At 39.1% G+C, this 23,016-nt stretch overlaps 1 protein-coding gene and 1 long non-coding RNA gene across 6 annotated transcripts in view; one reads left to right on the top strand and one right to left on the bottom strand.

Moving 5' to 3' along the window:
* The window catches only part of LOC126610486 (uncharacterized), a 62,184-nt gene that overhangs the window by 2,744 nt on the left and 36,424 nt on the right, over positions 1-23,016 (top strand). Inside the window, exons 4-9 of one of the 5 annotated variants that reach the window (XM_050278569.1) lie at positions 125-586; positions 1,342-1,488; positions 1,707-1,799; positions 2,445-2,492; positions 2,914-3,389; positions 5,453-6,191. In XM_050278569.1, the coding sequence (XP_050134526.1) occupies positions 125-586; positions 1,342-1,488; positions 1,707-1,799; positions 2,445-2,492; positions 2,914-3,389; positions 5,453-6,049 (1,823 nt within the window). In that variant the 3' untranslated portion in view covers positions 6,050-6,191. Of the gene's footprint in view, positions 1-124; positions 587-1,341; positions 1,489-1,706; positions 1,800-2,444; positions 2,493-2,913; positions 3,390-5,452; positions 6,192-23,016 lie in introns of those variants that run through there. The other 4 variants (XM_050278568.1, XM_050278572.1, XM_050278573.1 and 1 more) reach the window with 4 other exon arrangements.
* LOC126610519 (uncharacterized) overlaps positions 1-23,016 on the bottom strand; it is a 102,275-nt gene that overhangs the window by 614 nt on the left and 78,645 nt on the right. The gene's annotated exons all lie outside the window — the stretch shown is intronic.

Genomic DNA, 23,016 nt, shown 5'->3' on the forward strand with positions numbered 1-23,016 from the left:
CACTATTTTTTTCTTTTCTTTCTGTCATTTCTCCTCCACCAAATAAGGAGGGATATCTCATCAGAGTAGTTAATATATCCCTTGTATAAAATGCCATATTTAACTACATACGTACCCTTGACAGGTGATTATGATCCTTGGTTCGAAGCTGTAAGCAGTGGTGATTGGTGTAAAGCGAAGGTGTTTCTCACCCAACACCCCAGTGCAATAACAGCAACGGATTCATTTGGGGACACAGCTCTTCACAACGCAGTATTCGCGTGGCACGAGCAAATTGTGGAAGAGCTGGTGCAGTTGATGACGGAAGAGCAATTGGAGACCAAAAATAAATGGGGTCTGACGGCTCTTGCTATTGCTGCTGGAGAAGAAAACATCAAGATGGTTGAATGCTTGGTTGCGAAGAACAAGAAACTACTCGGTATTGCCGATCACAACCAAATGACTCCGATTCTCATTGCCGCTGAGAATCACCGATGGGATATAGTTCGGTACCTCTACTCTCAAACTCCACTCGAAGATCTAAAGCCAGATAAAGGCCCTTGCGGCTCTCAACTTGTTATCTATTGTCTTCAGGCCAAACAATTTGGTAACGAAACTACTCTTAACCGAATCAAATTTTCTGCACTATATATAGTATATATACATATATATATGTGCCTTTTATCAAGCGGGATCCCCATTTTAGCTGAAAAATAGAGATGATGCGGCGAGTCGTCTGATTTCTTTTAGTGAGTTCTTGCGGCTGGACATTAAAGATGCATTTATTACATTTCTTGTTCTTTCTTTTCTTACTTTCCCTTCTCTGCCTCGCGAAGGACCGAACAATTTGAGTCAGAACTCAATAATTTTTAATCTTTAATCAATCCCTAATCTTTCCATCTTTTTTTAACCACTGTTCCTCTTTTTATATCTTCAATTTCTAACCACTGAACAATTTGAGTCAGAACTCAATAAGTTTTAATCTTTAATATTTGAAAAAAAAAAAAAAGCAAATAATTGAAACCAATCTCTAGAAATTAGAAATTGAAGCGAAAAAAAAAAACTCCAAAATCCTTAAATCCATTCTCCAGGTTGCCCAAAATGATCAGGGGGAAAAGATTTGGGTTCGATTGGACTTCGGTTGTCCTGGCTATGCGTCGTTCGCGAGGCGGAGATTCAGAGCAACGGAGAAAAAGAGAAAAGAAATGTAATAAGTTGTGTTTAGTTGCAACCCCACGATCTCATTAAAAGAGATCGGACGGCTGTCGCATCATCCTTATTTTTCGGTTAAAATGGAGATTCCTCTCCTTAAAGAGAAGAGCCTCATACACATATATATAGTCTAAATGTGCATACATACAGATATTGTATTAAAGTTACTTGACTATTGCCCGGCCTTGGGATATGCTAAAGGCTTTGAAAGTTACCCTATATATGAATTTGCTCTTCTGCCCTCTGCATTTCCGAGTGGGACGTCGCTCAAATTCTGGCAACGGTGGATTTATAAATGTTAGTAATATTTTCCCTTTTCTTTTATTACCATCAAATTTGTCAACATTATATGTGGCATGTATAAATGTCACCTTCCACATAATCGTACTATAAATGGATACTATCATAATGTCATGTTTACATTCACAAAATCTGTAGTAAAAGAAAATTGGTCTAATGTCAAAGATATTATGTACAAGGAGTATTTTGAATGAGGAAGTCGTATTTCTTGGTAGATATACACGTAGAGCATGCTCCTTCCGTCAGTGATGCTCGGATAAATGTTCAAAATCAAGAAAATGAACAAGGTGATCAAAGGAATAGCACAGGTATGTTACATCTCAGAACTCAAACTAAGATTTGATATGTTGAAGTCCTTTTCATATGTTCTGTTAATTTTTTGTATTTTTCTCCAATTATTCATCCAAAGAGTCGCCGTATACTCTCTCCCTCTGTCAACCTTGAAGGACTTGTCAGCAAGATCAAGTCCATTTGTTTCATTTTTATAGGTAAGTGATTTTCACACTTTTTTAAACATCTTACATATCCTTATTTAATCATGGTCGTTGATTTTGTTGAATTTATTCAATTTGATGACCATGAAGTAGGGAATGCAAACTATAAAGGGTGTGTGAAAATCACTTTTTTTTTTACTGATTTATTGGAGTCAAATTTATATGAAGATTCATTCATTTGAATTTGGGACCAAATTTTTTATTGGGATCAAAACCTTCGAGGATTTGTACGGACTGGATTAGAAATACAGAATCCAATTGGATTTGGAAATTGCAGTTGGAATGGGCATAGGCAGGCTGCTGCAAGCTTCCAAATCATATGGTGCTGTAGGGTTTCATATAAAATTTCCCTACAATAAATAAGAATTTTATTTTATTTTTCTTTGCTTATGCCATATATGACCAAATCAGCATATGAAGAATTTTTCAGCAAAATTTAATTTTAAATTTGTTTCGCAGTCTTCGGTTTATTACAAGGACTTCTATCGAGGCTTTCAGAGTCTTTGGGTATGTGGGCATTAAGTTTTTTTATTTTTATAGAAAATGGTAAACACACAAGTAAGTTCTCTCACACCTCCGTTGAAATTATGTATGTTGATTTTGTTTGATTTATCAAGTTTAGAAGAAAATTTTCAATGTGCTTGAAATACGGTGACGTATCACTATATAAGTGGTGAGATACTTGTGTTAAAAAATTAACTAACTTGAAAAATAAAACTTCTTTTCACTTATATAATAACACTTGGTGTACCGTCCATATTCCGGGCACAAAAAAAAAATTCCCCAAATTTAGAGGATTATGTGAGAAACTTAAATTTGTGTGAAAATCAACTCTCAGTTTTCATTTGTTTAAATTATCAATTTATTTATTAATGGACTCGTAAAAATATGGTTGTGAGTTGTAATATTGTTTTGAATGTCAATGTAGGAATCAACCGCATTCGTGATCTGAAATTGCTCCATGTTCGGTCACTTGAAATTTTGGACAGCACTTGTGACGAGATAAAACATTTAAATAATGAAGAAATGATGAGATATAAACCATATGAAATAGTATTCAATGCTGTTGAAAATGGGATTGTTGAGATCGTTATTTCTTTATGCAAAGCCAAACCAGAGTTATTGGTCAAAAAAAGACGAAGGGAAGGACAAAACAAAGAGTCCATATTTCCAGAGTCCATATTTCAAGAGTCCATATTTCATTACGCTGTTGAATGCCGTCAAGAAAAAGTTTATAGCCTTATATACGGGGCTGGTAAAAGAAATTACCTTGCGACTTTTAAAAATAGTCGGGTGGAAAGAATGCTATATTATGCTGGGATGTTATCTCCATTGGCAAAGGAAAAGCTTGATCGTATTTCAGGTGCAGCCTTGCAAATGCAGAGAGAATGGCAATGGTACAAGGTTAGAATTATTTTATATTATTTTTGTAGGCTTATTTATATCTATGGCCTCTCAAAATCAATCCAAGGTACTCAACCTCACGAAATTCAAATGGAAACTCTGGTTCATGTCCCTCGTTACCCAGAATTTTAGATTGAAACTTTATTAATAAATAATTTGATTGAAGAACTAAATACTGAATATTAGTGTTAATTAAGAAATTTAATTATGAAAATCAGTAATTCCTTCTTAAATCATGGAAGTTTTATTTTTAATTTATTTTTTTTATTATTTAGGAGAGAGAGAGAGGGAGAGGTTCGAAGCTTTTACAATAATTTAGCGGAGGGGGAAGTTTCGAACCAAGGATGCCAGGATGGACAACTTGGAAAGGTTAACACCAAATAAGGATTTATAATTTTTTTTCCTCAAATTTGAATTGTGTGAATTCTCAAGGAAAATAAATAAATAAATATAGGTACGTGTTAAGCATTGATACATTTTACGTATGATACAGTGATACCTTTTTATGAAAAAATTGGTGCATTATAAATATATGAATGGGTTTAAATAAAAGACTAAATTTTTTTAGTACAATTAAGAGTTTAAAAATATGGGTACAAAAAGAAATTAAATGTACATGGTACAAATTAAAATTAAAAAAAATTGTATTTTAAAAATGGTTGCAAATAAAGAAATAGGTTCAAATTAAAAAGAAAAATGTATTATACAAAAATTTAACTACAAATATAAATATAACAAATCAAACCTTTCTAACACTAAATGAATGTATTTGAAAATGATTAAATAATTTTTAATTGTAAAATTTAAATATGCTGACATGTAAATATTTAATTATTAAAAAAATGATGTGGATATAAAAGCCAAAGGGTCATAAAAAATTGGAAGAAAAAAATTATTTTTAATCAATGAAATAGAAAATGAAGAATGTGAACCTAATTTCTCTAATTCAAATTGTGTCACTTAATACCCTGAAATTTAACTTCCTTCTCACTTTATCCCATGCAGATACTATCCATGAATAATATAAATTCTACCTCATTATATGCTTAAGCTCAATATGTGTCAAGTTGAATTTATTCAAACTGTGAGGCTTAGCCTACTACCCACCCCTTAGTGTAGATAATATCGTCTGTTAAAAAAAATTATGAAACACAAATTTGAAAGAAAACAAAATATGAAAATTTTTATTTGAACTCATATAACATTTTTCTATACCTAACTTACTTTTTATATCCATATTACTTTAATTATAGTATCAATATTTCTTTAAGCCTAAATTTACTATCCAAACTAGCCGCACAATCTCGATTCAATACATAAATTTACTTATACACCCAATTAGAAAATAAAAACCCAAATAAGTGTTCTGTAGGCGTAAAGAGAGCAATATCCCTCACATATTTGTCTCATACTTAATCCGATATAAGTTTTAATTAATCCTTCATCTTTTGATTTTGCTTAATTCCATATAGATGATTAAAAAAAAGTTAAAATACATACATGTTTTTGGTACTAATTATGCTGGAAAATGTGCTCATTTTTTTATTAAACATTAAAAAATTGAAAATCAAACAAAAAAAACTTTCGTATATCGGTTCATACCTTAGTTGGAGGATTCAAGCTTCAAAATCATTATCTATCGGTCAAAAAGAGCCTTTTTATTTTATTTTTATTTTTATTTATGAGATCGTTATATGGTTTTAGTTAGAATCACGTAAGATAAATATTGTGCGATAGTAGGATTTGATTATTGGGTGTGGATTTACTTGTACATTTTAATTCTATTGTTAATTTCATCTTGTACTTAATGATAATTATGCAATAAGGTAAAAAAAAATCACCTTTAAAGTTCAAGTCTAAAGATATAATATATGAGTTCAAATAAATTTTTCAAAAAAGAATAAAGGCTAAACATGAAATGAATAGTTTACAAAACAGATGCTTATAATGGCCAAATTTCAATAAGATGCACATATCCTTCATTTTTTTCCTTTAAAATTACTGAAAGAATATGATCACCTCATATCACTACGATGTATTAGTTTTTGTTCAATGAAATGCAGGAGGTAGAGAGTATGGTTTCAGCCCTGGGAACCTCACCTTTTAAAGAAGATGGTTTGAAAGATGCTAGATTATTATTTACCAAGAACCACAAGGAATTGCATGAGAAAGGAGAAAAGTGGATGAAAGACACAGCAAGTTCTTACATAATTTTCAGTGCCCTCATTATTACAATCATGTTTGCTGCAGCATTCACAGTTCCGGGTGGAAACAATCAAGAAACAGGGTTTCCCATTTTCTTAAATGAAAAGTTATTTATGGCTTTTGTAGTTTCAGATGTAATTTCGCTTTTTTCTTCTGTAACTTCAACGTTGATGTTTCTGAGCATCCTTACATCGCGTTATGCTGAAGATGATTTTCTCAAATCCTTACCCACAAAGATGATAATAGGCCTTTCCACACTCTTCATCTCTGTTACGACCATGATGGTTGCCTTCTATTCTGCCATATGCCTCATGCTTCGTGACAGATCATGGATTATTATTCCAATAATTCAACTTGCTTGTGCTTCCGTATTTTTTTTTGTTTGGATGCAATTTCCCCTTCTTCTTGAGATTGTCGTGTCTACCTATGGCGTAATGTTCGATAGGAAAGTCTAACGCTGGATATAAATTCTTGATGGTGTATGCAATATGTTGTGTAACCGTAGTACTGTAATGTTTGTCACTTCTAAGAAAGCTTGTAATCAGTGTACACACTATTTATGTGTGTGGTTCCTATAATAAAATCCCTATTGTTCAATGTTTTTTATATTTGTTCCCCAGTCTCCAGAAGATATAATTTCATTGGACAAATTAATATTTGTTGTAGGAATAATTTATATTTGTTCCTATAATTTCACTTCTAAGGTAGGAAAGTCAAACGTTGGATATAAATTAGGGAACTTTAACGAAAAGCACCCGGTACTGTTCACTTTAACGAAAAACCACATTTTTACACTAAAAAGTCAATCCTGGTACTATTCACTTTACCCTTTATTTTGTCCTTATCATTAAAACTCAAAGTTTTCAAGCCTTTTTCATTAGTTTTCCTTATAAATTATTGATGTTGTATGCTATATATTGAGTAACTGTAGTAATATAATGTTTGTCACTTCTAAAAAAACTGGTATGCATTGTACACACTATGCAAGTGTTTGGCTCCTATAATTAAAAACCCCATTGTTCAATGATGAGTCGAATTTATATTATATATTTTACCCCATTCTTAATATGTTTTGGTAATTATTTTGGTGAAATTTTGATACTTTGATATAATTTTTTTTTTTAACAAATGATATTTATCTAGCCGACATTCACCTCTCCCAGACCCTGCTTAAAGCGGGAGCCTTGTGCACTGGGTACGACTTAACAAATGATATTTATCTACACTAAGGGGTGGATGATTGGTGTTAGATCCCACATCGCCTAGGGGTGAGGATCCTCTATGCCTTATTGTACATGCTCACCTCCTTTAGCACGAGGTTTTTTGGGAGCTCACTGACTTTGGATTCTATAAGAACTCTGAAGTTAAGCGAGATCGAGCGAAAGCAATCCTAGGATGGGTGACCCACTCGGAAGTTCTCCTGTGAGTTCTCAGAAACAAAACCGTGAGGGCGTGGTCGGGGCCCAAAGTGGACAATATCGCGCTACGGCGGAGGTGGGGTCCGGATGTGACAATTGGGCTAAGCCTCACAATGGCTAGCAATAATGTGGTTCAAATTCGCTTTTAGCGAGAATCAAACCTAAGACCTCTCACTTACAAGTAAAAAGAAGTATCACTAAGCAGTAGTAATAAGTGGCGATACTTTGATATAATTTGACTGCAAAACTTGAAGGAAGTTTGATGTTCCACCATAAAACTAATTAGCAACACAGGGAATAACCCTATTACTTATAAATACATATGAGGTCTTTTCTTTCTTCAATATGAGATTTATACTCTCAACATAAATTAGAGCGGGAAAGATATGGTCTTTGTGGATGCAAATTTTCACCTCTTCGATCTTGGACGATTTTGCACCTACAAAACAACTAGCACCTTAGGTTAAGGCCAAAAGCCTCACGCGCCCACGATGAATGGGGGGGGCTTTGGCCGAAGAACCTCCGATGCCAAAGTTAGAATTTTAGAGAGAAATAGTGTTTATAGTGTTTTGGAATTTTTGCAAGAGGTTTGGAATTGGTTTTTTGGTGAGAATGAGAGTATATTTATAGGGATAGGGGTGGCTAGGGTTTTTTGAGTTTAATTTAGGTTTAATTAGGAGTTTCCAAATAATTAAAAAGGAAAAATGGTGGAAAAGGTAGAGAATATGATAGGCTCTTTTTGGATGGGAATGGCTGGCCCTTGGTGTGATTTTTTGGGTATAATGGGTGATGTAATTAGCCTTTAATATATTGATTATATTAATTGGTTGAGGATGTTATGGAATGTTTGAAATAAATGGCTAATTGAATAAGGAAAAAATGAGGTAAAAACATATATGGAATGAAATAGGTTTTGAATTGTTACCCATTTTGGGTACTCCTGACTTGGTTGATGGATGATTCTCCACTGCTCGCGTGTAGGAAACCCGGTATGCCTCGAGGGTATTTTTGTCCTCTTTTGTCCAAAAGTCCACGTGTTGCCTAATGAATATTTTTGGCTCCACAAATGCCCCCACACCTGTTGGGCTGCTCGCAGAAAAGGGCAGCAGATGTAGAGATCTTCTTGCTTTAGGAAACTTAAGACTGCTTCCTATTTTGTTGTTGATTCTCTCTTTAATAGGAAATTAGATCCTTCTAGTAAAAGGAAATAAATTTCTCTCAAAGCCTATTTAAGTCCACCTTAAGTGGGTTATTAAATCAACTTTGGAAAGCGATTTATTCTACCCTACAAGAGAGAGATAGCTTAGAGGATATTTGTTCCCCCTCCTCTAGCAATCTTCTACATCTTGCCAGTGCAAAAGACCGTCTTTCGTTGCTTTCTTCGTCTTCTTCGTGCCGCACCAATGTAAGAAAAATTTAATTTTTCTTGCCTTATTCTTGGATAATGCTATTGCGGGGTAGCCGTCGGGGTGGTGCGGCACGTCGGCTGGCAGGGGCCAGAAGCTGGCTCGGCATGGGTTGAGGAGATGTCGTGGTAGGGACCACTGCTTGGGTAGCTTGGCTTGGCTTGAGCCAAGGGCAGCTTGTGCAGCTGGGGTCGAGGATTGTGGCGCTGGGGCGCAGTGCTAGGCGAGCTGCATGGCTCATGTCTTTTGGGCTCTTGGACCTGACTCAGGCCAGGCTGGCGATTGAGAGAGATAAGGAGATTGCGGGTCTCATGGGCTGCTGGAATGTTGGGCATGCAGGCCTCCTGCCTGCTGGAACGCTGGGTTGAGCTCCCCTGCTGAGTACCATGAATGTCGTTGGCTGCTTAGTCCTCTTTGCTGAAAGAAATGTGGGCTGCTCTGGAAAGATGAGGTAAAGAGGATCAAGGCGGATGCATTGGCTCGTCTGATCGCTGTCGTGGAGCTTACTATGAATGAAGATGGAAAGAAGAGATCTTCCCCGCCTGCTCATGAGATGCCAGTTAAGAAAAAACTGAAGACTTCTTCTGCTGCTCATGAGGGTCCGCTTGCTACCGAGAGGTATGTGATTGACATGACTTCTTCCAATGGGAAGAAAAATAAGGCTGCTAGATCTGAGCATGTGGCGTCTTCCATGTTGAGAATGGCTAGTACAATTGTGGATAAGATTGCTTAGCGTAAAGGTTTTATCATGCCCCCAATGCCGAAGTCTGTACCAGGACGTTCTTTGGGAGCCAAGTCCGGTTCACCTTTGTAGAGACTTGCTATTATGAAGAGTGGTAAGGTGGACTCTGCTGCTAAAGTGGTGTCAAAGCCTGCTCCCTTTGCTTCTGAGATTGATTCGCCTCAGATTCAAGATCTTAAGCTTGCAATTTCTGAGCTTCGTTTCGCTGCTTATGCTAAGAAGGGAGTGGATGAGCTGCAGCGCGTCCGTGTTAGTCTACTTAAGAAGAATGAGCAGCTGAAGGGTGAGAATGATGGGCTTGAGGTTTTAAGACCTTCTCTATTTCTCCGGAAGACTTGCTTCCTTTTACTTTTAAGGCTTCCATTGGTGAAGTAGTTGGAGAAGTTAGTGCCCAGACTGGGGCAGCCGGGGGTGAAGCACCGGATGATGTCGCTGTTAAGAGCGTTACGGCTGTTGAAGGTGTGGCGACCGAGTAGTCGTGGGATGTCCAAGCTGCTATAGTGTAGTATTTTAGGTAGCTTTTAGGATTTTCTTTGTTTTTCCTTGTAGCTCTTGTTTTTCTTGAACTCCTTCGACCTTTGCTAGTTGTTTATAAACATATTTTCCTTCGTTTTTCTTCATCTTCACTTCTTTTGTTCATGCCCTAACCTTTAGACTTGATAAACCAGTGGCAGGCATGCTACTTTTTTATAAGCAGACAAGCTCGCATAGCCTATGCAACCGTAGGTGTTGGTGTAGAACTTTGCAAAGTTGTTAGCCATAGGGTTGGCAGTCGGATGCCTTACTTACAGAAGCAGACAAGTCCGCGTAACCACTAGGCTGTTAACCTTGACTTTCTTCAATTCCGTAGGTTGCGTAGCAAGTATCACAACACTTTAGGACTTGGTGTAGGTTGTTCCGCTCTTGGCAGAGGTGAAGCTTATCGACTACGTAGCATGTCGGTAGTGGATAAAACTTCGTATATGCGCGCTAGCTTGTTTAACCTTTCACAAGAATGTGCGGTTGTATAAGTCTAGCGCGACTTTACTGCTCGAAGGGCAAGCCGTAGGCAGTCTTCTGGAATCCATAGGCTACCTTAGTGCACTCGGTAGCAGCTTTAAGATTCTAGGGCAGCCGTCCATCGGATGTACTGCGTAATGTGCCCTCTCCGTCTCTAGGGCCCGGTTCCCCACGGATTAGGCCAAGAGACCCAAAATCCTTCAGTTAGCTAAGCTTTGAAAAAGACCATTGCGGCTACTTCTAGGAATCCCGGCGCAAGCCATCGTGCATCTAGTTATACTAGGGCATCCAGGCTCATCCACGTCTGGATATTCGGAGTGTAAAGTTTATCCTCCCGTCTTGGAGAGCTGACCCATGTGGGTGTCGGGGAATTGGTTTACCCTCTCGCACTGGAGAGCAATTAGTTTATCCTCTTGCACCGGAGAGCATGGTTGGTCCCTCGGGGGGCGCAATTCCTGCGATGGGTCCCTAAGAAGGGCGCAGTCTTCTTTTGAAGTGCCGGAGTGCTCAGTTGTTGTAAGCATGCAGCCGAGCCAAGTTGTGATTACTTCGGAATTCCTCATTGAAAAATGAGTGAAACGAACGAGAACTTAGCTGTAAGGTAGGAACTGTATAACAACTGGATAGTCCTCGACTTGTGAGGTGGTGCCCGTCGAGCTTCTTGAGTCTTCGGGCTTTTATGTAGCGGGAGGTCACACATGGTACTTCTTCAGATTGTAGGCCATCCATTGCTTTTCAATCTTTTTGTCGCTTCATGGTGGCGAGGGTGTAATTACTCTTGCCCCCTACTCTGCTGATCTTGTACGGACCTTCCCAGATGGGATCCATCTTTTTTTAGCCTTCTCTGCCGGCAGTGATGAAGGCTTTTATGCGCCGTCGACATGCAAATGCCAGAAGTCTCCATCGGGTGGAGTAGGCGCAACTAGAGTGTGCTCGGCTACTTCTCAGGCATCACTAGGCCGCTCTGTTGCATCACCTAGGCTCGGCGTGAAGGCGCAGTAGGGAGCTGTGGAGATGGGGCCATGTCATACGCAGCAGGAGATGCTTAACTGCCGGTATTGGGCCACTCTAGAGTTGAATCATTGAGCAAGGGTCGGCTAGGGCCTTGTGATGCGCAGCAAGAAATGGTACTCAATTGCCGGTACATGTTGCTCCTATGTAGAATCTTTTAGGGTGACGAGGACAAAACTTGCTTTCGAGTGTGTCCTTCCAGTGTTGCGTTCGTCAAAAAACTTTACATCCGCCAGGGTCTATGCCTTTATCATCGCGCGTCTGGATTGGGCAGAATAGTACGTCATGAGGATGACTGCATGCGTTTGAAAGTAAAACTTGTGCTTTTGGGTTGCAACAACTATTGCCAAAGTTAGCTTTTGAATTTTTAATAGCATCGATGAGAGCTTTTGAACTGTAGAATACAGGTAATCGGGCCCCCATCTCTTCTCGCATGATGGTAGAGCTTATTGCTACTTTAGATACCGTCAAACATGTGAATAAGTCCTCCGCTGCTTCTATGAAGGTGATGTTGGGTACTTCTTCAAGTCCTTGAATGTGCATTGGCGAGCCTCATCCCAAAGTGCATACTTCTCTGCCAAAGCAAAAGAGTCTGACAGAGTTAGATCTTCTTTCATGATCAATTTTCCGAATAACGGGTAGTCTGCTGGAAGTCCTTTTTGGAAGGCTGCTCTAGCTATCGAGTCGTTGCATCCGACTATTTTTACCTTCTCTACTTTGAACCTCCTCACATAGTCGCGAAGCGACTCCTTTGGGTTCTTCTTGACGTTGAACAAATGATCAGACTTCTTTTTGATTGAGCGATAGGATGAATATTCTTTGGTGAAAACCAAAGAAAGTTCGTAGAAAGTTCGTAGAAATTCCGGATGGATTGTGGCGGCAGGGTGTAGAACCAATCTTGCACCTCGCCTTGTAGAGTGGTGGCGAATATCTTGCACATGAGATCATCGTTGTTTCGATAAAGGATCATTGCGCTTCGGTAGCGCTTTAAGTGTCTCTCCGGGTCTTCATCCCCTTTGAAAGATGTGAAATGTGGCATGTTGAACTCTCGTGGAGGCTTTGCCTGCTCGATCTCGTCCGTGAAGGGTGACCTGCTTATGTTGGTCATGTTCCGTCGTAGTGCCTCGTCGGTGACCTCGTTGCGTTGGAAATCATGCAATCGCTTGGTCAAAAGTCTCTCTACTTCTTTCTGAATTTGCCTTTGTTGGGGTAGCGGAGCTCTCGGCTGCCCCCAGCCATGACTTGCTGGTCTAGGCTGCTCTTCCATGTGTTTGGCTCGTCTATGCCGCAGATGTAGTGCATATGGTGCGTTCCTAGCAGGCGAGCGAGTTCTTCGCAGGCTGCTGGTTGAACTTGAGCTGGATTGAGTGACTGCTTCTCTCCGTCCGTCGTGTTGCCTACTCTGATGTGAGGTGGATGATGCTCCTTGTGGGCTTAGCCGCGAATGAACACTTTGTCTGGAAGGTTGCTCATGTTGACTATCGGAGTGTGACCCCAACCGTGAATGTATGCTCATCCGTGGGCCTAGTCGAGAGTACACGCTCCTCCGCGCGCTAAGACGGGAGTATACGCTATCTCGGGGGCCCAATCGGGAATGTACACTGCCTAAACGTTCGGCTCGTGGCTGGTCGAATGGCTGCTTGCTGGGACGCTGCTGGAAAGGTTCGTCTGCCCTTGTCCTACTTCGAGATACCTCGTCCGGGGCACGTTGGATCCCGATGCGTTGCAAAAGTTGATTCACCAAAGTTGTCTGTTGTGCAAGGGCGCTCGTTAACTCTATGACTTGTCGAGACAAGTGTTGTTCACCATTTGGATTGGAAGAGCTTGGAATGAATGCGCCTCGTTGGGCAGTGGAATGGTGGTAGACTCCGGGCGTGAGATTTGAGTTGGGAAATGTCAAATCCGCGAAAAAATGTGGTGAGAATGCCCCCGGCTCGATGGTAGGTCCGGATGGTTGAGATAGTCTTGGGTCGACTTGGGCTGCTTGGAAAGCCACTGGAGCAGGATGGGCCGTGAGAGTGGGCTGCTCGTCGGGAACAGGCTGGGTCACGAGAGCAGGCTGCTCGGCAGGAGCAGGTTGGGCCGCGGGAGTGAGCTGCTCGATGGAAGCAGGCTGGACCACGGGAGTGGGCTGCTCGTCGGGAGCAGGTTGAGTCACGAGAGCAGGATGCTTGGCAGGAGCAGGCTGGGCCACGGGAGTGGGCTGCTCGACGGAAGCAGGCTGGACCACGAGAGTGGGCTGCTCGACGAAAGCAGGCTGGACCACGGGAGTGGGCTGCTCGTCGGGAGCAGGCTGCTTGGCAGGAGCAGGCTGGGCCACGGGAGTGGGCTGCTCAACGCGCGGTGCATGTGAATGCGAGGCTTGGGCTTGGGTCCACGTAAACTTGGATGGCACGGCTTGGGTCGTGGTCTTGGTACCGTGAGCCTTGGATGGCACGGCTCGGGCCGTGGTGAAAGCTCCATGGACCTCGCCACGAATGGCTACCGAAGTAGCCATCGCGGTGGTTCCCATGGTGGCCGTGGTGAAGGCACCATGGACCTTGCCGTGGGTGGCTACCGAGGTAGCCACCACGGTGGTTCCCATGGTGGAAACTCGTGGTGGTGATGCCGCTCCCCTTATTGTCGCATTTTGCCTCACGGATCTCCACACTCCCATTTCTTGAACACTAGAATTTTCACTTATGGAATTTTCTAAATTTCTAGCCATTATATTTTGCTTATACGTTTTATCAAAGAACCTTTGCAAGTAAAAAATTCTAATAATAAGAACGTATGAAAAATATTCAAATGGACTAGAAAATAAAGAAAAAACCTTTTTTGTGCGAGAGTCTTCTACGAGTATGGATTTCAACTCTCAATGAAAGCACCAATTTGTGGATGCAAATTTTCACCTCTTCGATCTTGGACGATTTTGCACCTACAAAACAACTAGCACCTTAGGTTAAGGCCAAAAGCCTCACGCGCCCACGATGAATGGGGGGGGCTTTGGCCGAAGAACCTCCGATGCCAAAGTTAGAATTTTAGAGAGAAATAGTGTTTAGAGTGTTTTGGAATTTTTGCAAGAGGTTTGGAATTGGTTTTTTGGTGAGAATGAGAATATATTTATAGGGATAGGGGTGGCTAGGGTTTTTTGAGTTTAATTTAGGTTTTAGGTTTAATTAGGAGTTACCAAATAATTAAAAAGGGAAAATGGTGGAAAAGGTAGAGAATATGATAGGCTCTTTTTGGATGGGAATGGCTGGCCCTTGGTGTGATTTTTGGGGTATAATGGGTGATGTAATTAGCCTTTAATATATTGATTATATTAATTGGTTGAGGATGTTATGGAATGTTTGAAATAAATGGCTAATTGAATAAGGAAAAAATGAGGTAAAAACATATATGGAATGAAATAGGTTTTGAATTGTTACCCATTTTGGGTACTCCTGACTTGGTTGATGGATGATTCTCCACTGTTCGCGTGTAGGAAACCCGGTATGCCTCGAGGGTATTTTTGTCATCTTTTGTCCAAAAGTCCACGTGTCGCCTAATGAATATTTTTGGCTCCACAGTCTTGGATCATATATTTATGAATGTGATTGAAGGTGGAAATGGAATTGAAGTCTTGGATAGAATCACCATGGACATGTAAGTAGAGTTTGTTGGAAAATTTAATATTATTTTTTTTATTATATTATATTTATTAATTGAATAGAAATTATAAGGTGATGTTTTTTTTTTTGTGAAAATATGTGTCTATATTAATGAAGAGTTATAACTTTTGATTCTTCATGAATTGTCACATGTTTTTCAAAAAGGTATCTCAAATTTTATAAATAAGGAAGCCTCCTATAATCATTCAATAATCATTTTATTAGTTACATAATTATACACAGAGTAACTAAATATTAGAGTCTCATTGAGTCCATATGAGAGAGTATTCAACACAATCGTGGTTCATTAAAGCCTTGTGATTTGGAATGCTACTATTACAAGGACGTGATCGTTGTATCTTGGAAGACATGCACCGATCAACCATAAGCACCGTAGTGGGACATAAACTTATCTTAAGGACATAATGTCTAACACTTGCCTGAACCTTATTTCCAGGTTTTTCTAACCTATTATATCATATTCATTTAACATTGGTTACTCGTGTGCATACATTATTTTGATATATAATTGTATCACTTATTTCTTAATTTTTTATGTGATTTAATATAGCAATTAGATCGTATTTTTCCATGATCACTCCATCGCATCGCATGAACCAATAAATTTACATCCAATCAATTGGCCAATAAATTTACATCGCTCTATCGTCATTTCTAAGAAAGCTTGTACGGCCATCTCATGAAGCGATGCAATGCACCAAGTCCAAGTCTTGAGCTGCAAGAAAAAGTGATTGTGTCGTTGCAGTCCAATACAGAAATGTACTTATGCTGTATATTTAAAACAATAGCCATCACTGCCAAAACTAAAAGTTCGTTCCCTATAACTTGTCTTAAAAAACAGTAGAAGGCATGTTTCATGACTTTTAGTAAACTGAAAATTTCACCCTTAGATATCTTTTTTGTGACAAGATCAATCCCTTGGAAAATGGCTCACATGTGTTGCAGAGTTGCGGATGAAACATTTTACTAAAATTTTAACGAAAAATTAATGGAGATGGTACAATCACACTAAAACATGAGCATGATTTTATGTTTCCGTAGTATTTGCAAACACACATAGTTATATATATATATATTCAGGTAGTATTTGTGCAATTTTTCCCTAAAATAAATAAAAAGAATCATGCAAAGTCAAAGAACCCATATGATCTCAACATAAATCGAATTGACAATTGTAGTCAATTATATATATCAAACAAATCAACGGGTTTGACAACAATTAACGTTCTCATAGGGGTGTTAGTTGAACTGCAATTTCTAATTCCACGTTAGATTAAATTTTAATTACAAATTCGGACATTTGCAAAATGACTTTGATAAAAATTGGAATACGTGTAGAAGTTCCACTGTGCGTTTTTTGGTCGATGAGGTCCTTGATTCTCACTGATTTTGGTTTGATGGCGCGCATGGTTGAGGATTTGATATTGAGTTCCTCCAAGTTGGAGGTTTTGGAACTTCGAAGCTGCACTGAACTTGACGATCGCTGGAAGATCTGTAGCAAAAGCATGGAAAGGATAGCCATTGAACCTGAGAGTTACGATTATGATCGGGAAATCAACCGGAGGGTTTTGGTTGTTGTTTGCCCAAACGTTTCTTCGTTCAGTTTCGATGCTGGTTGGTTTGTCAAGTTTGTGGTGAAGGATGGTTCGTCCCCATATGAGATTCACGCTGGCTGATACCGGGCTCCGAAAGAGTGGTTTAAGGTAATTTTCTTGATTTGTGTTCTGATAAAGTATTATTTCTCTTAGACTAGATATTATCTTGTAATCCTATTGGGGTCCTACTACTATAAATAAAGACACAATGAGGTGGAATAACACATACCTCATAATTACACACCTCTCTTTCTCTCTATTGCCGCCGCACCCTCTCTCTATTATAGTTCAGTAAATTAGGACTACAACACGTTAATATCAGCACACTCTTGACGATGCGCTACAGAGAGTTTGATCTCTTTTTATGATTAATTTATTATTTTATTGAATTGATCTACATGCTATTAATTCAATTTAACTTTTATTGTTGGACATGATACGACGTATTGGATATGCTATTTTGGCTTTCCGAAAAGGATTTTCTACAAATTCAAAGGCTCAGTTGTTTTCTATCAATCAGGTTGTTTTACAATAAACTAAGATATTTGAAATGACCATGAAGCATGAAAATATTCCACATGATGCATGAACTCCCTACATTTATATTTTCTTTCCGATATATATATATATATTGTATATGTTCATATATTTGTCAATATATACATTTCATGCATTACGTAATTATGAGTTTACTATGTGGAATTTGTGAATCAAAGAATCTAAATAAAATATAAGCATGATTTTTTTTATTATTGGGTTCTGAAAACCCTAAATACTAAAAATCTGGAAAAAGAAAAAAAAAAAAAAAAAAAGGGAAAACTTGGCTGAGCTACGGCTTGCAGCCACGATGCCAAGCTAAGCTATGGCTTGTAGCCGCGATGCCTAGCTGAGCAGGTCGTTGGAGCCACGCACTCTCTTCGAGTTGCCAAACCAAACCTTGCCAAGCTGAGCCGATCACTGGAGCCAGGCACTCGTGCCAAGTTGCCAAACCAAACCTCACCAGGTAGCCAAGCAGTAAGCTGCCAAGCCACTGAGCTGCTACCTAACCTAACCCGAGGTCACAAAAAAGGACGGCGTTCTTGCGTCGTCTCTTCCATTGAACTGGACCACCATCATTGACGACCTGAAGTTGCATTGTTTGGTGAGAACCGTCGTCCTCGACACCAACCCAGGAGATCCCAATCAAGAATCTCATCGGAATTCTCGAGATTCCATACAAATCTCTGAGTTATAGATCTCCTCGACGTCGAGAGATGTTATCCGTCGAGATTTTCCAGGATTTTAGTCGAACCCTGGCTTGTTTTCGAGTCTGAAACCACAGAGATTGTGGCGGCGCCGTCAAGCTTCCGGCAATTTCCACACCCAACTTCACTGGGCCTTCTCTTAAGACACTAAGCCCTTTTCCCGGGCTTGCTGCTCATTCGGCCCAGAGCCCAATTGGGCTTATTTTTTCTTTTCTTCAGCCTACTTACTGTAGTTGGGCTTCTCCTTTTCTCAGCCCGGGACACTGCAGCAAGCAGGTTGCTTGCTTTTGCAGGTTGTTGGGCTGCTGCAGCAACCTCACACGGCCCAACCCGTAGCTTGCAGCTACTGGGCTTTACAAACTAGACAGCCAACAATCCAATGATGGACTGTCTTTTTTCTTAGCCCAAAGCCATTTTTTGGCTTTTTTTTTCTTTTCAGCCCTCATCCATATACTTTTCATGGCCTTAATCATATAGGGCTTTTCTTTTGTATGGCCTGCAGCCATCTAGCCTGCAATATGGCCTGAAACTTTATATTATTTTTGCTTCTACGATCGACCCTAAATGGTCTCAATCTACTAAAATTAAAAATGACCAGTAGTCCATTAATCTAACAAGACATCCAAAATTATTGGCTTGAAACCCACTTTTGGATATTAACGATTCAACATTTTATTTCTTTTATTTGAACCGCTTACTTTCTTTTATAGTCCTAAAGCACTTACACTTGAGTTCCTAAATGTTCTAACTTTGATGCTTATGGATATTTTATTTTCTATAGCACCAATCACAATCTTGTTTTCTCAATTTAGTGGATTGTCGAACCGTAACAAGTTCGATTTTACTTATTTAGACGTTTATTGATAGAAACCACTTTATGTGGGTATAAGACATGAATCTCTACTTGACTATCAAGAAGCTGAGAAATCATTGAAGCCAACAATGGCATGGAAGAGCTGAATAAGCCTTCACCATGATTTTTATTCGAAGACTTATGCCCGAAGCAATACAAAGTAAAATACTTCTTGAATGAGGATTCCATAGCTTTTTGGCTCGCTCGTACAAACCGTCTAATCATGAAAGATATTACCTAAAACACACAATGATTACGTCCATGAATGAGTATGATTATAAAGCTTATAAATCCGATCGAATTTTGACTGGAGAATACATTTCTCATCATTCCTTGTTTTTAACTCGCTACTGAAGCAACAGTGTAAAAAGTGGAAGTTTACCAAAATCTTGGATCTGATTACTGTCACAAATGTGAGAAAATAGTATAGACTCAGCTTTGCCTCGAGTATATCGAATGGTGGTGCCCTGCTTCGGCAGGGATGCACCGACATGCATGCTTTACTTCGGCAGAGGTGCACCGAAGAGCATGCTTTGCTTTGACAGAGGTGCACCGAATGGTATTGCTTTGCTTTAGTAGAGGCCTACAGAACATACCCTTCCATTTTTAGCTGAAGCCTACCGAACCTAATTTTGGGTCTGTCTCTCTTACAATCCAATTCGAGTTTGTTTTTACAACCTATGGTAAAATCAAGGCCTGTCAAGGTATGGCATCACGCCCGAACCGTGATCCTTGGCACCTAAGACCTAAAACTTCAAGAATTTACTAAAATTTTGTATTTTTCCTGAACCTCAACCCTGCAGAATTTACATTCGTCTCAGTGGAATAGATCATTGGTTATGTATATGTTTGTGCCCCTACCAATGTCGTTGAGGAGTACCATTCTAGTAGTCAATATGTGAGACTAATTTTTCTCCACCTCTTTGGAAGAGCAGAATTTTGGCATGGATAGCCTTGTGGGTCGAATCCCCTTAGTAACTTTGGTTTACTCTGTGAACATTTTTCTATGTTCTTGGATTCACTTTTGGTGTTTGTTTTAGTTATGAATAATCTTATCGATATTGTCCTTGGATATGAGTTAATTGAATCATGTTTCTTGTATACATATGACCAAATTCAATTAAACACATGATTAGGTATGAATGTGGGAAAGTTAGTTGTCTGGATGAATGCGATACTATGCACACTAACTTTATACCTAAGTCACCTCTCTAATAACAACTTCATGTTCATCCAACCTGATTAAGAGCATTGGCACGCTCCTCGTTGTATGAATGGTACTACATTACCATTTAAAAGACATTATATTTTCCCCTTTCCAGAAGAACGTCGTTAAGTTTTAAGGATATTCAAGATGACAATGATCATGAATGAAACCAAGAAGAAATACTTTGCACCACCTCGAAAAATGAGCCTGAAGCTTCATTTCAGGGCTAATGGGCTACCTCCCGGCTGGGATACACCATGTGTAGCCGGGTGATTAGAGCAGTTTACTTGCCTTGGCACGACCTTTTAGGACAGTTAGGTCGAACATTGATATACAAAACGACTCTCTTTTCACAGTGGATTCAAGAGAATATATGTGGACTAATCTAACCAAAATGAGGACCATATAAATACTTATGGTTTTGGTTGATGAATTGACAAACTGGTCACATGTTTGTCCACGCACATTGTTGCTAAACCTTCTGGCCAATTTTAAAGGTTCACAACCTTAATTATCCCATAAAGTTTGGAAGATTGGATAATGTTAGAGAGTTTATATCGACAGTTTTCAATAAGTATTGCATTTTTTTTTATAATTGGACATCGAATTCCCATGTTCACCCCAAAACAGCCTCGCAAAAGTGATCGTAAAGCGCAATTTCAATGATCATTTAGACCTTGGTGAACGCACCAAGCTTTCAATTTTTGCCTAGGGCTATGCAATCTTGTACACAGCTATATTGGTCCGTCTTGAGGCCTAGGCCTAGCGACTCATCCATTTTTGACATTACAGTTGGTTACTGGGTACGAACCTGATGCTTTGTATTTACGCATTTGGGTGTGCATTCCATGTGCCAAGTTGCGTCGTCGCAACTTACCAATATGGGTGCTCAAAGAAGAATATGAATCTTTGTCGATCATGATTTTCTTTCACACTAGCTCTTTAAATCCCTTGCATGCAATCTCTTTATCACTAATTTGCGGATTGTCACTTCAATAAGACAATTTTCTCACCGTTAGAGGGAGATAAAAACGTCAACGTTCCTATAGAACGACGCAAATTTGCGTAAATGTTGCCCACTATGTCTCATCTCCATCCTCGTATCGCACAAGTGTGATAAGCAAATGTGATGTATTCTAGTTTTTAGAATGTTGCTCCAGGCACATTCCTTTAATCTAGCTAGAGTGACAAGATTATATACCAGCTGAAAATATGCCTGCAAGGATAGACGTCGAGTTAACATCCTTGAAGGATGTACCGCCCCTGTTGGATGATTTGGACACTTTTGTTGGATGGTTAAGTACACCGACGGATAGCCAATCAATTTGTTTTGGCCTGAAGCACGACAACTCACTTGGTTCATAGGATTCACTTCCCTAGAAAAGGAAAAACACGACACACAATTAATCTATACTCGATCGTTGTCTAAGATCATTTCCACCTTATGAGATTAATCGGGATTACTCCCGAGACTTGAAGTTCTTGGTCTAATATACTAGTTTGGATAAGATAATGAAATTAGAATGAGATTATCATTGACAATCTTTTCACTTATATGGTAACTGCTGACATAAATGAAAAACAACGATAATGAACCATGTTCCGTTGATTAATGACAACGTAAAACTGATTGGACAATCAAAATCACAATCTAGGTTAAATTCCTTACCAAAGTATTTTTTGGACCTATCGTTCCTACACTGCCCAAGGTAACCTTGTTGTGTTACTAGTGAGAAAGGAAGCGTAATGAGATGAATGAAATAGTGCGATAGAATGCAATAGTGCGATATGATGCACGCCTTACGGCTCATAGTTTCTTTCAAATGCTTTGTGATTGACTGCAGCATTACGCATATGGTTAGTGTTTCTTTATAGGGATATCAATACGGAGATTTACATGTAAGTTCCCAAAGAATTACATGGATTGGTTCAAATAGTTCCAAACCACAGAACACCTGCTTAACTTGTTTGAGGCATTCACTTACGGATTGAAGCAATCCAGCGGATGTGGTATACCTATCTAAGTGATTATTTGATTAGTTATGGATATGAAATTATGTCGTTGCATGTTAAATTATGAAGTCTTATTCCGAATACTACAGTTACAGTTTTTGTCGATTGACATGTATCTCATTAAGACTCCGGAGGAGCATGAGAAAACTGCCTCGCATCTGAAGACGGAATTTGAGATGAAGGATCTTGGGAAACTCGTTTATGCCTTGACTTGAAGTTCAACCGTTGTTTTGATGGTACTTTGGTCTACCAGTCAAACTATACCCCAAAGGTGTTACCTTTGACTATACTTATAATATTCCATATGCTATATGCAAATGAGACACTTGAAGAGGTTATGGAATCTGAAGTTCCATATCTGAGTTTAATTTTGCACTTTGTTGTACTTAGCTCATTGCGTTAGATAGGACAACTCTTTCGTTGTTGATATATTGGTAAAGATGCAGCACCGCGCTTACACGCAGCCACTGAATTGGTATTAAAGATGTTTTCAGCTACCTTGAAGGTATTACGGATTTGGGCTAATCCCAACGCATCTCGAGCGGATCCCCTCTGATCCTCGGAATAATGCTTGCCTTATTTGTTATGCTGACGCAAGTTACTTATCAAACCTGCACAAGGCACATCCCTGAGTGGTTATGTCTTTACCGTTAAGGAGATCGCAATATCTTAGAGGTCCATATGGAATAACACACACCTCACAATTACACATATCTCTCTTTCTCTCTATTGCTAATGCACCCTCTCTCTCCGTCTCCTTATTATATTTCAGTAAATTAAGCCTACAACAAGGGTGACTAAATTTTTAGACAATTATTTGTAGATCAAAAAATGTGGTGGTTGATGGTTAGGTTCTTGTTTTGATAATTTAAAAAGAAGTCCAATCATTAACCATCACATCATATGGTCTACAAAATATAGTCTAAATTTAGTCTATCTAATATCACAAAAAAATAGACATAGAATCCTAGGAGGAAATGAGGGGTAGTGCCACTTGAGCAAATTATAAAAAGGTTTTTTTTTTTAACCAAAATGGTCCTTAAGATTGACATGACTTTCCACTTTGATCCCTAAGATTTGAAATCAGTAAAAGCGGTCCTTAGTTTGTCCACCGTCAATTATTTTGGTCATTCCATGAAAAATCTCCTTTAAATATGGGTAAAATGACAAAACTACTATCATTTTTTTGTCAAATCATGTTGGTCTATTGTTTATTAAATTAAGGGTGTTTTTGTCATTTTTAACAGAGATTTTCACGAAACGACCAAAATGATTGACGGT

The sequence above is a fragment of the Malus sylvestris genome, chromosome 17, assembly GCF_916048215.2.
Source record: "Malus sylvestris chromosome 17, drMalSylv7.2, whole genome shotgun sequence".
Classification (NCBI taxonomy): domain Eukaryota; kingdom Viridiplantae; phylum Streptophyta; class Magnoliopsida; order Rosales; family Rosaceae; genus Malus; species Malus sylvestris.